General features: G+C 45.5%; 1 protein-coding gene across 1 annotated transcript in view; it reads right to left on the bottom strand.

Moving 5' to 3' along the window:
* The window catches only part of PSMA5 (proteasome 20S subunit alpha 5), a 108,690-nt gene that overhangs the window by 69,812 nt on the left and 25,697 nt on the right, over positions 1 to 13,181 (bottom strand). The window contains exon 3 of the mRNA XM_069633005.1: positions 5,600 to 5,726. Within this exon, the coding sequence (XP_069489106.1) occupies positions 5,600 to 5,726 (127 nt within the window). The remainder of the gene's footprint in view (positions 1 to 5,599; positions 5,727 to 13,181) is intronic.

Below are 13,181 nucleotides of genomic sequence, written 5' to 3'. Positions count from 1 at the left end.
TCAGTCCCATACGAGTAAAGCCCAGGAGAGGAAATGGGAACGAGAGAGAATGATAAATGGTGAAACTGTTTATACCAGGAACAAGGAAGCACAGGTTTCTATAGAAAGAATCAAGAGGAACGAGTCAGAATTCAAAAGGATCCAAGACAGGCAAAGCCAAGTCAAATCCTATCTGAACTGTACAAACTAATCTGACCAGAGGTTACTTGAACATTAATTATTGAAGTAAAAGTTTGAAAGAAGCAAAAACCCAACAGGAGAAAGGAGTGATTCTACTGTCCTTAGTGGTTAGCGGTCGGGTCAGTTAAGCTAGTTTTGGACGGTGGACAGTTTCTGTTAAGGCATTTCACCGATGACTGACGAGCACCTTAGTTAGTGTTAGGTAGGGATGCCTTATAAAATAGGGAAGTTAGGCCTTTTTCCATTTTCTTCAATGAATCTGAACGTAAAGAGTCTGCCTCCTCCTTCTGAGTCGCCACAGGAGGTAAACAGAAATGTTCAGTGCGCACCAAGCGCTGCAAACGTTGGAAGAAAAAGTCTGTGCCGAAGAGGACTTGAGCCGACATGCACTCAGGTTGAGAGAGAAGAGAGGCCATCAGCGGCACGTGCAGGGAAGGGCTGACTACTGTGTGACCCTAGTAGGGGCACACAGGGTAAGAGTAGTTTGACACAGATGCAGATGCGAGGAAATAAGAATTCCTTAAAAGGATGGTAGATTGCACCGACCCCTCCCCCCGCCCCATGTGTTAACTTGCATGACCCCTCCCCCCATGTGTTAACTTGCATACTTTATTGTATCAAGTCCTTTATAGGCATTTCAGCTCTTGCTATATTACCGTGTAATATGTATTCAAAGATAAAATACTAATTGTGTTTAGTATAGAAGCAGCTCTTGCCCACACACCTTTACTTATCTGCCATATTTGCTGTGTCCAAATAGCCGCCGTTTTACTGTATGTGACCACTGCGGGCAGGCAATTGGATTATACACTACATTTGTATTTACACTTCTTGCTTACAAACCAAATTTAGCCATTCCAAAATGTCTACCATAATATAACGTGTTACCATAACTCTTAAAACAGGTATATCAATAATACAGTCGTCATGCCAAGCCACTGGGTGGGAAAACAGCAAACTGGCGAGCCTCGTTAGTAACGTCATTACTGATAATTGCAGTCTGCCCTCATGTTAAGAACCTATGGCTACAAGCCTCCAACGGCATGATTTATAATGATATGGCATTTATAACGCGCCTATACGCAAGTGTTTCAATGCGCGACGAGGCAGGTGAGGGGGTACAAGGGGAGACAACGATCCTACTAGGCCAGGTGTCATTCAGATCGTGCAAGTGCAGGGTGGAGGGGAAGGGAAAAGTGCAAGGGGGAAAGGGAGAGGAGAAGTGCAGTACAGGTTTAGTAGAACAAGATAAATAATAAGGGCCAGCTGGTGGCAAGTGCAGGATAAGCGCAGACAAGTGCTGGGAGGAGGGGCTGTAGGGATACAGAGACAGTCCCACAGTGCAGGGGTTGCCAGGGAGGCAGTGCAGGGGAGAGTAGCACGGCCGCAGACCGGGATAGGTAAGTGGCCCCGTTGCAGATTCAGTGCAGTTTCAGTAATATTAACAGGGGAGAGGGGGAGAGAAAGCAGAGGCAAAGAGGAAGGTTTTGAGGTGCTTCCGGAACCGGAGATGGTTCTCCTCAAGTTTCAGGGAGGCAGGAATGCTGTTCCAGAGGGAGGCCCCTGCTGCAGAGAGAGATCTACCCCCAACTCGTTGCTTGGAGAAGTGGCTGACCCGGAGGAAGTTGGAGGTGGATGAGCGAAGAGCTCGAAAAGGAAGATATTAAGGAAGAGAGTTGAAGGTATTTTGGCCCGAGGCCCCAGAAGGCCTTGTGGACAATGCAGAGGGTTTTGAACTTAATCCTCACAGCCACTGGGAGCCATTGTAGCGATTTCAGCCCTGGAGAGATATGGTCCCTGGGCTTGAGGCCAAAGACAAGTCTCGCAGTCCTGTTCTGGATGAGCTGCAAAGGGCGGAGAGTAGAGGCAGACAGATGCAGAAAGAGGCTGTTACAGTAGTCCAGCTTGGAGAGGACCAGGGCTCTGGAGACAGTGAGCTTCTGAGGGAAGGCGAGGAAAGGAAGGATACCTCTGAGGAGGTGAAGCTGGTCGTGTGACTTCTTAGAGACGTCAGATATGTGATGAGAGAAAGAGTGTGGAGTCGAAGATGACCCCAAGGTTTTTAGTCTTGCAGGTAGGAGCAGGAAGAGGGCCAAGAGAGGCCGGTCAGAGAGCTGCAGGGAAGGAGGGAGTGGGTGTGCCGAAGAGTAGAATCTCAGTCTTACTGGCATTAAGGCAGAGGTCATTGGCGGCACACCATTCCTGGATAGCAGAAAGGCAGTCAGAGATGAGGGAAGGAGAGGAGGAGGCCGAGGGTAGCCTGAAAATGTGCTGGGTATCATCCGCATAGCACTGAAAACTGGGGCAGAGAGCGGCGATGCGGTGGGCAAGAAGCGCCAAGTACTGGTTGAACAGCCAGGGAGAGAGGTTAGATCCCTGGGGGAAACCACAGGTAGAGAAAAAGATGTCAGAGAGGAAGGACCCCAGTTGGACCTGGGAGGGTCGATTGGAGAGGAAAGAGGATAGCCACGCCAGAGCCTGACCAGCGATACCCAGGTTATCACTGAGACGGTTGAGCAGGATGGTGTGGTTGACAGTATCAAAGGCAGAGGCGAGATCAAGCAAAATGCGAACACAAGGAGTGTTTGAGTCAAGGTTCGAGAGCAGGTCCTCGCGGATGTTCAGGAGAGTAGTTTCCGTGCTTCTGGCGGCTCTGAAGCCAGACTGATGGTCGTGAAGACTACCAACAGATTCAGCATGGAGATTAAGCTGGGAGATGGCCAGTTTAATGATTTTATCTTAACTTAAACCAATCTTAGAGCTAACACTTAAACTCATGACTACAATTTTATTTCTATTCCTGGTAAAGTACGATCAACTACTGCAAGGAAAACTTAATCCAGAGGATAATATATATCCTCTTTAGACACAGGGTAGAAACACAATGCAGATGAAGATACCCAAGCTTCCGTTACAATGTATATCCTCTTTAGACACACGGTAGAAACACAATGCAGATGAAGATACCCAAGCTTCCGTTACAATGTATATCCTCTTTAGACACAGGGTAGAAACGCAATGCAGATGAAGATACCCAAGCTTCCGTTACAATGTATATCCTCTTTAGACACAGGGTAGAAACACAATGCAGATGAAGATACCCAAGCTTCCGTTACAATGTATATCCTCTTTAGACACAGGGTAGAAACACAATGCAGATGAAGATACCCAAGCTTCCGTTACAATGTATATCCTCTTTAGACACAGGGTAGAAACACAATGCAGATGAAGATACCCAAGCTTCCGTTACAATGTATATCCTCTTTAGACACAGGGTATAAACACAATGCAGATGAAGATACCCAAGCTTCCGTTACAATGTATATCCTCTTTAGACACAGGGTATAAACACAATGCAGATGAAGATACCCAAGCTTCCGTTACAATGTATATCCTCTTTAGACACAGGGTATAAACACAATGCAGATGAAGATACCCAAGCTTCCGTTACAATGTATATCCTCTTTAGGCACAGGGTATTTTATATCCCAATCAATTAGTTTTCAATGTCATTTCTAGTTACGCGAAAATATTAATATTAATTAGGCCCCATTCTGAACTACAAAATATTCTTTTGTAGGCCACCGAGGAATGTGGTTTTGGAACTGTGATGGTATTGCTGCAAATGTTATTGCATTCACGTTTGATATTTGTATTGCAGTGGGTCATGTAATACATAATCACAAATTAGATTTGATATTGAACTACGTGACTATCTACATTCCCATATAACGTACCTGAACATACAGACCTGACTAGCATATATTCCAGCATGCATTTCACACAGATTTTTCCTTTCTTTACTATTTCTAGAACTGTTAAACATTACAAGGGTAGATATTTGATACTAACATTCCTCTGCCAATCAATGTACTAACACGTTATTCCAGATCATTTGCTTTACTAAAATGTGTGGATTCCTTTGAATCTCATGTTCTATTGAATGGAAGGAACAAACGTATTTGTTTTTGCTCCCTCGTTTTTTGCATTATGCATTTACATGTGTTATACAATTCTTGTTATAGTTTCTCTTCGTTAACAAACTTAATATAATAACTTCACTAAATAAAATAGGAATGAATAAGGCGTATGTACAATTCACCAGGAACGGTTAGGGTGACAAAGCGTGGTTGCAAGATAAACTTTTGCATCTAAAGCCCCTCTATTAAATGCATGCCAAATTAATATTAAACATCCCACATGCATCATGCGTTGATGGTAATGTACCAAGATCCCAAATATCTCTCAAGAACCTATTACTATGACATATGCAAGTTAATGTGGGGGTCACCGCAGACCACCATCCTTTAAGGAACTTATTTCTTGCACAAGACGTAGCGTCACACTTTACAAAAGTCGAGCAGCTATTACCCCATTGCCACAACATTCTGAGCTTCAGTGCAGGGGAACAATCTAGACACCCACTTTACTTTATTACAGATGTAGAGGAGGCGAGGGGCCAGGAAGAAAGGTCAGAGGCAGATGGAGCAAGCCACAGCTTGCTCAGTATATAAGGGCAATTCAACAGCACCAATTCCGTGCCACCCGATAGCTACGTCACAACGCAAGGGTTCTAACGTAATGGAATTGGGTTTTGTAAAGTGCAGCTGCTGAAACTTGAGAGGATCTTTTGGCACTGGGTTCTGTAACAAAATGGGCGTTACATGTTAGTGGGGACAGAGGGGCAAGTTTTCTTTTAAGCATACAGACACAATTAAGATTGTGAAGAGGGAGTATTTGACTTCCAATTGTCTCACATTAGGAGAACATTGTTTTTAGTAAAAACAAACTTACATTCCAAATTTGGATATTTTAAAAAAGGTGCCTAAAAGTAGATGTAATCAATACTTCTCTACATATAGAGAGTGCATAGTTAAAGTTCTCTCCATATTAGATTTATAGAGCTTCTTCCAATGGCACGGATACAGCAGGTCCATAGAGCTGTGTGGGTGCAAGAAGGGGGCACACTCCTACGTCGGTTTCAAAGGGTTATTTTGACAGCAGTTATACTCCCTAGTAACTTCAGTTGGGCGTTTGCTTGTTTTTTGAGAATAAAGGCTGATGTGGTGCTTATCAGTTGGGCTTTGTTCAAAAATCGATAGAACCAGACTTTAGTTGCCAGAACACTCCCCATACTATATGACCCCCTTTGTTACTCTGGGTCATTTCTTCCCACGGTTGGGGCTGGAGAAGGCATTTATGGTGCTATGTGCTAGAAGGGGCTGAGCATGGGGAAACAGGTGTGAGGTGGACCAATGCATTCCCAGAGAGTGGGTAGGGTGCGCCAGTGGTGGAGAATTACAAGTCAAGGTTTGTGGGATGTTTAGGAAGGAAGAGGTCAGACCAGGGTGTGGCAAACCAAGTACTTCATGGTAAACATGGGCAGCCTAAAAGGCAGGCTTTGGGGTGGCAATCTTACCGATGTGTGAATCGATTTCCACAATCTTTTCAATACTGGCCGGTTCCATAAGTGGAGACGTGATTCTCTTCTCCACAGCCAAACACACCCCCTCCGACGTCTGGATTCCGATTGCAGTAGAACCGAGCTGGAAAGAAGATAGAGGTGGGGGTGAAGTGTTAAGTTCATACTCCCAGGATGAAGGACAGAATGGACATAGACCCCCACCGATTCAGTGTTGCCATCAGCCTTTAGGTCAAGCTGCCCCATCTGGGCTCTGCGATTAGCCCATTGCTACAGCATCCTGCCTTTTAAGGCAGGCCAGGCCAAATCCAAATTAATTCAGCTTTGTTAAATATGGTTTGCCTTTCATATTAAATTCCGTGTAGCACAAAAGTAAGGGACAACTTTCTCTCTTACAACTCGGTACACATGGATATCGAAGGATTCAATAGAGTAATGTCCACTGCACCAGAAGGCTACATCTCACTATTCAATAGTTTATATCTGCATCACATTATCAACTTCAATATTTTAGCTGTGGATGAGGCAAAATCCCTGAAAGTGGCAATGGCACACAAACAAAACACACACAAAAAAAAAAAAAAAAAAAAAAAAAGCAAAACGCAAAACTGCTAACCAGAAGAGCAGAATGTTGCAGGCTGTGGGCTTTCTGCGGCACTGATCATCATTCCCGTGGACCAGCAAGGGGGCGGGGGGGGGGGGGGGTGGAAGAGGGGAGCGGGTGCAGGAGGGGGGCATGACGACTGTGCGGCAGGCTCCCACACGAGTTTCAATTGTTGGATTTTAGGAAGAATTTTCATTTCTGTGCACATTCCCGTCAACCTTAGAGACCCCAGGTCTTTTGCTGGATTTAGGACTTAACTCCTGAGTGAGTGTGACTTTTCGCCGATTTGGATTTTACGTTTTCACTGTTTTTGGAGTCTGAAACTCCATAGGCATCTGCTTTTTGTATAGTGACACAGCACCTTCAGTGCGGGGACACTATCTATTGGATTTCTCTTAAGGTTTAAATACCTTTTCTTGGGTGAACTACTGTCCACAAGAATAGTAAAGTGAAATTTACTTTACTTACCTTTTCTCTTTGTAGGTCCAGCACACCCCATCTACTGAGGAGGGGGGCTTATCCTACTGTCTCATGTAACATTTTTGGTACCCGCACTACTTTAAAAGGCTGGTGGCAGTGGTTTAATTTGTACTACCAGTGTGTTTTTTTTTTTTTTTTTTTAAAACACGGGCTAAACCATCAGCTGCTTTACAGCACCCAGGGGTGACCATTTTGTCAAAATGGCCAGTCTTCTTTTTTTGCCATTTTCTGTTTGTGAGGTCTTTCTTGGGTTTTACTCTGCCTTGAGACACGTTTGAGCCCTGTGTGTGTTTGGCCTTTGGCGAGCTTCAGCCATGAACCCGCCCCTGGCTCCAGTGTGTCTGGAATGACAGGATGTGGAGGGTACCGAAATTCCAGTCCTTTGTCTGTAGGTGTGCCTGAACGAAACCAGTCCCGATTGGCCGGCTGGCTGTCCCGACAGCCACCCTGCTGTGTGATTGACAGCAGCCTCGGCTGTGCATGAATAGAAAAAACGTGCTTAAAAAGGCAAGGGTTTTGAGACTAGAGGCACGAGCCGACCACTGTAAGAAACATCTGAAGCAGAAATTGTGAAGAGACGCCGGCTGCAACCTCCTGGACCTTGAAGTGCTGGTGAAGCCCTGCTTCTGTGCCGACTTCCTTTTTATCGACAGAGAAGCTCTGGATGGGACGACCTCTTCCCTTGTTGATTTATTTGCATTTGTTGAGCGCGCAACAACCCGGAGGCATTGTGGTGTTGGTTACAGACATTTTACTTATTTACAGACGAGATAAAAACAATTGCAATCATATATACAGACAGGAAGCACACAAGGGGTCAGATGAAGAGGAGGGTTTTGAGTTTTTTGCGGAAAGTGAAAAGGGAGTTTTCTGTTCGGATGTCTATGTGTAGGGCGTTGCAGAGTTTTGAGGCTATATATGGGAAACCTAGTCCTCCCGCTTTGGATCTGTTGATGTGGGGGGTGTGCAGAAGGTTGGTGTAATGCATTCTGGTGGGTCTCGAGTGAGTAGGTTTGGATAAAGTTTGTGCCAGATATGCTGGAGCTGAGAATGATGGGCATTTGTGGGTGAGGATTTTGAAGTTTATGCATTCTTTGACAGGGAGCCAGTGGGCTGCCTGTCTAGCCTGGTTGATGTGTTCTCTTTTGGGAAGGCTTAATGCTGCTCTGAGCGCATTGTTCTGCGTGATTTGCAGTCTGTTTAGATTGTGTTTGGAAGTGCCTGCTAGGAGAGCATTACAATAATCCAGTTTGGCTCAAATAGTGGCTCTGGCAATTAAGAGGAATTTGGGCTTGGATAAGTATGGTTTAACTACATTTATAAGTTTAGTAGTGTGCGTTGAGGCAGAAGTGATGGCAGCTGACTGGACATGGAGTGGGGAGTCCAAGTAGACGCCTGGGGTCTTCACTGATGTGGAAACAGGGATGATGGTGTTGTCAATAGTGAAGTTTGAGTACAAATTGTCTAGCTTGGCTAATGTAGTTCTTAGGCCTAAAATGTTGATTGTGGTCTTCTCTCCATTTAGGCACAGGCCGTTGGCTGCCATCCAAGCCTGGATGGTGGTGTATAATGAGTGAAATGCTTGGGCATCTTTGGTGTATGAGCCAGTGAGTGGTAAGAGTACTTGGGTATCATCAGCGTAGTTGGTATATGCGATACCCAAGACGGCAAGCTTGTTGAAGAGAGGCTTTGTAAACAGGTTGTATAGAGTGGGTGCCGTGCACGAGCCCTGTGGGACTCCACAGTGAATGGTGGTGGGGCATCATGGGCTACGTCTGAGAATACTTAGAGCCCTGCCCTCGAGGAAGGATGTGGTCCACTGTGCAGCTTCTTTGGAGAAGTTGGCTGAGTGTGTAAGGTGTGATGTGGGTGTATTGTGATCTACAGTAGCACGAGGGCAGGCTTGCCTTTACCCATGATATGTGAGATCTGGTTTTTTAGGTCTACCAGTGCTGTTTCCGTGCCATGAACTTTGCGAAATCCAGATGTCTAGATACAAGAATTGGGTGGGTTTCAAGGAAATGTTGGATTTGGCAACGGGCAGCTTTATCCAGGATCTTAAGGAGGAAAGGCACCGTTGTTATGGGTCGGTAGTTGTTGGGCTGTGTTGGGTTGAGTGTGTTTTTTTTTTAATTTTATTTTTTATTTTTTTAAGAAGTGGACGTACCCACGCTTTAAGGCTAGCAGGGACGATACCGGTTCTGAATGATGCGCTAATGAACGCTGTTATAAGTGGGACAAGGAGGTTTGCGCAGTCCTGTATAAAGTTTGGGAGGACCGATGTCTCCTTTACACAGAGGGTTTTAGGTTTTTGAGGATGTTAGTGACTTCTAGTTCTTAAATGTCTTTAAATGTGAAAAGTGGTGGATATGAGTTTGTTGAAAATGGCAAAGATTTCTTTAGATTGCGATTTGGCATTAGTGAAACGGACATTGCAGGAATTGGCTTTGGCATCTTTATATAGCCAGGAGATTTGGTTAAAGCAGTTTGTGTCCTCGCTCGGGTGTGCTAGCCAGTTTTTTGAGCCTCCCTTTTACGGGAGCATAGGGACTGAAGTTCATCCGTGAACCACGAGTTACTCTGTAGAGATTTTCTGCCTGTTTTGGGTTCAAGAGGCGCTATGGCGTTAATGGCTTTGGATAGAGCATCTTTGTAGGTGTCAGCTAAGGCGTTTGGGTCGTTAGAAAAAGGTGGGGCTAGTGCAGGGATGTTGAGGCGTGATTGAAGGATGTGCTCTGAGTTTTTTGGAGCTTCTTGCTAGTGTTGAGGGGGCAGGGGTGAGGATTTTGGTGTTAGAGGAGGTAGGTATGGTGAACTCGACGCAGTTGTGATCGGTCCAGGGTAGCGGTGAGTTGGCGATGATGGAGTTGAGGCAGTTATGGTCAGCGACCCAGTGGAGGGTGCGGCCTTTGGTGTGTGTTGGGCCAGAGACTTTTTACTCCGAGAAGTAGGGTCTTAGTGGAGCCTTTGATGTGGTTGCTTGGTATATGCAGGAGGCGGCCCTTGAAGTCCCGTGGGAGGACGATATAGTATGTGGATGTTGATAGTGCTGTTGGGGGGGACAGGGGCTTAGGTTAGTGGGACAAACTAACTGAGACTAACTGCACCAGCGCAATCCCCGACTTGCTGTGCCTCTCCGTTGCTGCAGAAACCCAATGCCAGGGGTCGAGTGTCCATAACCGAAAGCAACATCTGCCGCGGAATGAATCCAGCCAAAAGCTCTAGGAGCCTCCCAAGGACACTCCAGAAGCAGGAAACCCTGATCCAGAGTCCCCTCACCAGAGTCCAGGACCAAGGAAAGTCCAGCCAGAGATATTCGATCTGCACCAGTGCTGTTTGCGAAGCGCTGAAATCGCGAAGTGCCACTGAATCAAAGAGAGCCCGTAGCTGCTGACGACCTTCCCGAGTACTGCTGCAAGAGCCCTCCAAGCGCCCCCCCTCTTGTCCCCACGACTGAGGCTCCGCAAACATGGCCTGCTTGGCTGTAGCAAGACGGAATCCAGCGGGACCACTTTTCTTCTAACCAAAAGGTACTTTTTTGGGCTTGGGGGTACTTACCTTCTTGCTCAACTTTCTAAGTCGATTTCAACTCCCCTTTGCACGGGCCTAACAGCTTGTGTGTCTTCAGTAGTTTCCTTTGAACTATCTGACTTTGTGAAAGAATCTGGAAGAAGTGCATCAGAACCATAGACTTTGTCCAAATGATTGGCTGTCCGGTCGCCCTAAAGGCACCTTTCTGAATTTGTTGACTTTGGCATCGTCTGTCCCTCCATAGGTTGGAGCTTGTTGAATACCGTTACTACTGCGAAAGTTTTACCTAGATCTCATTGGATTCAGTTGTCCACACACTATAAGAAACTGTTATAACCTTTCTATTTTTCCTTCTTGAAATTCCTAATCTAAAAAGTATATTGGTGCGATATAATAATGCAATACTATCCTTGTAATTTAAGTCACTTCAGGGTGTAGGAGAAGTGTATTGGGCATCTCCAAAGAGTATTCACAGCTTTATTGATTTTGAAAAGTAATTCCAAAGTTTACTTGAACTGTTACAAACCATTGCCTTTTTAAAGAACGCTTTCTTGAAACGGATGTTAAATATTTATAACTGAAACCGTGTGTACGTTTTACTTGCATTGACGGATTTCATCTGTACAGCTCATGTATACCCCTCTTGCGATGTGACTGAGCAGCCAGTCCTACTACCACCTTGTGTAGTACAAACCTGTACCAAAATGTGGGTTACCTAATACCAAGCAGATATTTATTGTGCAGTCTCACAGTGTGACTGCACCAATTCTGACCTAACATTGTTTTCAGATTATTCGCTGGTTTTAAGAAGTAAAAGGGGTGGGGGCCTCGTTTTTTCTGTATGGGGGGATGCAAAGCCGAACAATCAACACAGATTTTGTAAAGACTAGAAGTTAAAGAAACAAAAACACCTGCACCTAGAAAGATGTTTACGCAAAGCAGCGTTCAGACTTTACAGATGTGCAGCAGTTCTCAGGGACTTATCAAATGGTTTACTGATTAGAACCAGCTTTTAAAATATACTGGAATGGAGGGCTTTTGATTTGTTTCACAGCAGCATACCACGTGACCATGTGTCATTATTACTTATTTCAAGAGCGCGAATGAAAAGGAATAAAACAAACCAACAGCAGTCACATGTGCAGTGGAAGAGGGCGAGTATCATCAATGCAGAGTAAAAGTAAGAGCTAATTTTCAGAAAGGTTACACGCAAATCATAGCCACTGGCATTGTTCAAGGCAAGCATTCACTTATTTTTGAGCCTGCCACGCCATTACAGTATCAGAAAATCACATTGAAATGGTATTCAGTGTCACAACCTAAGAGGCAGTCGAGCCTGAGCTGCTAGGTTACATCTGTAAGGGTGCAGAAGTACGAGACTGACACACAGGTGGCATGGTTGTTGGCATAAACCTTTATTAATAGGAAAATAAAAGAGAAAACCTATCCTTGCCTCAACTAAAAAACTAAGGATTCGGTCAAAATGTCCATGAAATCAAGAGTCCACCATCCTGAGCCAAAAACCCTACTTCTATCCCTTACACTTGTAACTAAACTAAAGAGGTAGTGCATCTTCTAAGTCCAGAAGAATGGCGCCCTTCTGCTGACAACGGCTCCCAGTTCCACTTGTTAGGTCGGATCTTAGCCTGAGGAAATGGCTCCCTTTCCCAGGCTGCAATCCCGAAGGTACAAAGCTCCACGTTGAAATGTCAAATAAGCAGCAAAGTTCATAGTTCAACTCAAAAGTGTAAAAGTTCCACCTTAAACATCAACATTTCTTATTGCACAATGTTATTTCTTCACTGTTGGGTTCCTGTAGAATGCCTCTCTTCTCCAGGCCTCTTGCTCGCGCTGTTTTCACAATGCCAGGGGGATGACTGCCTTCCCCTGGCCTTCTCTCAGTGTTCTTTGCAGTTCACAACACCAGGGGGAACGTCTCACTTCCCCAGGCCTCCTTGAAGGCTTACCTTGCACTTCAGATCAACAGGGGGAATTAATCCCTCTCCCCTGGTCTGGACCAACTTGGTTCACTAACCTGTCAAGTATGGTTAGCTTTCCTTAGCTTTCAGTCTTCCACAATAATACTGACGAGGAAGATGTCTTCCACCTTCCTCTTGGTTTTCTCTCAATTCGGGTAGGGTCTCTCAACCAACCCTTTCTGGTGTGGTGTTCTTCCTGGAATCTCCTGCCAGTCTTGTACTGATGTTAGCTGCTCTCTGTGGCCCCTCCGTACTTTCCACAACCCTCTCGGATGCCCAACGCCTTTCCGGCAACTAGCGTACCTTTGTGCGTGGTCCGCGAGAGTTCAGGTTTCTCCTGTGCATCTGCTAACAGCCGTAGAGTTCCTGTGCCTTCCATGGATCTCTTCTATGCTGCGGCGGCTCCACAGCCTCTGACTTCTTCCTGGTCATGCAGTACTATTTCCCACCAGCTCCCAGGCTTTGGACCCGCTTCAGACCTCTCTACTCCCTCTCCTGCGTCCCGGTCTGCTTCCTCTTTCGCTGTGCCGAAGTGGCTAGACCACTATGGTTTTTATTGGAGAAGTCCACAAAAAGCTAGACTGCTCCATCATGGTCTTGTTGGCGATTGTCATTGTTCCACGCCTGTCCTAGTCCTCGTCTATGACAGTAGTCTCTATGTTTCCTCATCTCAGTAGTAATGAGAGGGGTAGACTGACAAACATGCATAGGAGTAGATGAAAAGGAACTGGGGTCTAAGGGAGGATTATTGGGGTTTGGGTCCCCACCCCTCCACCCTTCTGTAATAGCATTGCAGACTGGAAAGAAAAAAAACAAAGATGATGGTCTGGAGGTTTTATGCTGAGCAATGCCAGTGTTTCAGATTAATTAAAAAGGGGTAAAATGTCAAATTGCAAGCTACTAGCCAGCCATAAAAAGTCACTTGGCACCTCAATTGTATGCATACACCCAGCACGCCATTTCTTATTCATTAAGGGTTATCACT

The sequence above is a fragment of the Ambystoma mexicanum genome, chromosome 13, assembly GCF_040938575.1.
Source record: "Ambystoma mexicanum isolate Mex_15411 chromosome 13, UKY_AmexF1_1, whole genome shotgun sequence".
NCBI classification, from domain to species: Eukaryota; Metazoa; Chordata; class Amphibia; order Caudata; family Ambystomatidae; genus Ambystoma; species Ambystoma mexicanum.
Note: the sequence above shows the minus strand (reverse complement) of the source record. Positions and strands in the feature narration are given on the sequence as shown.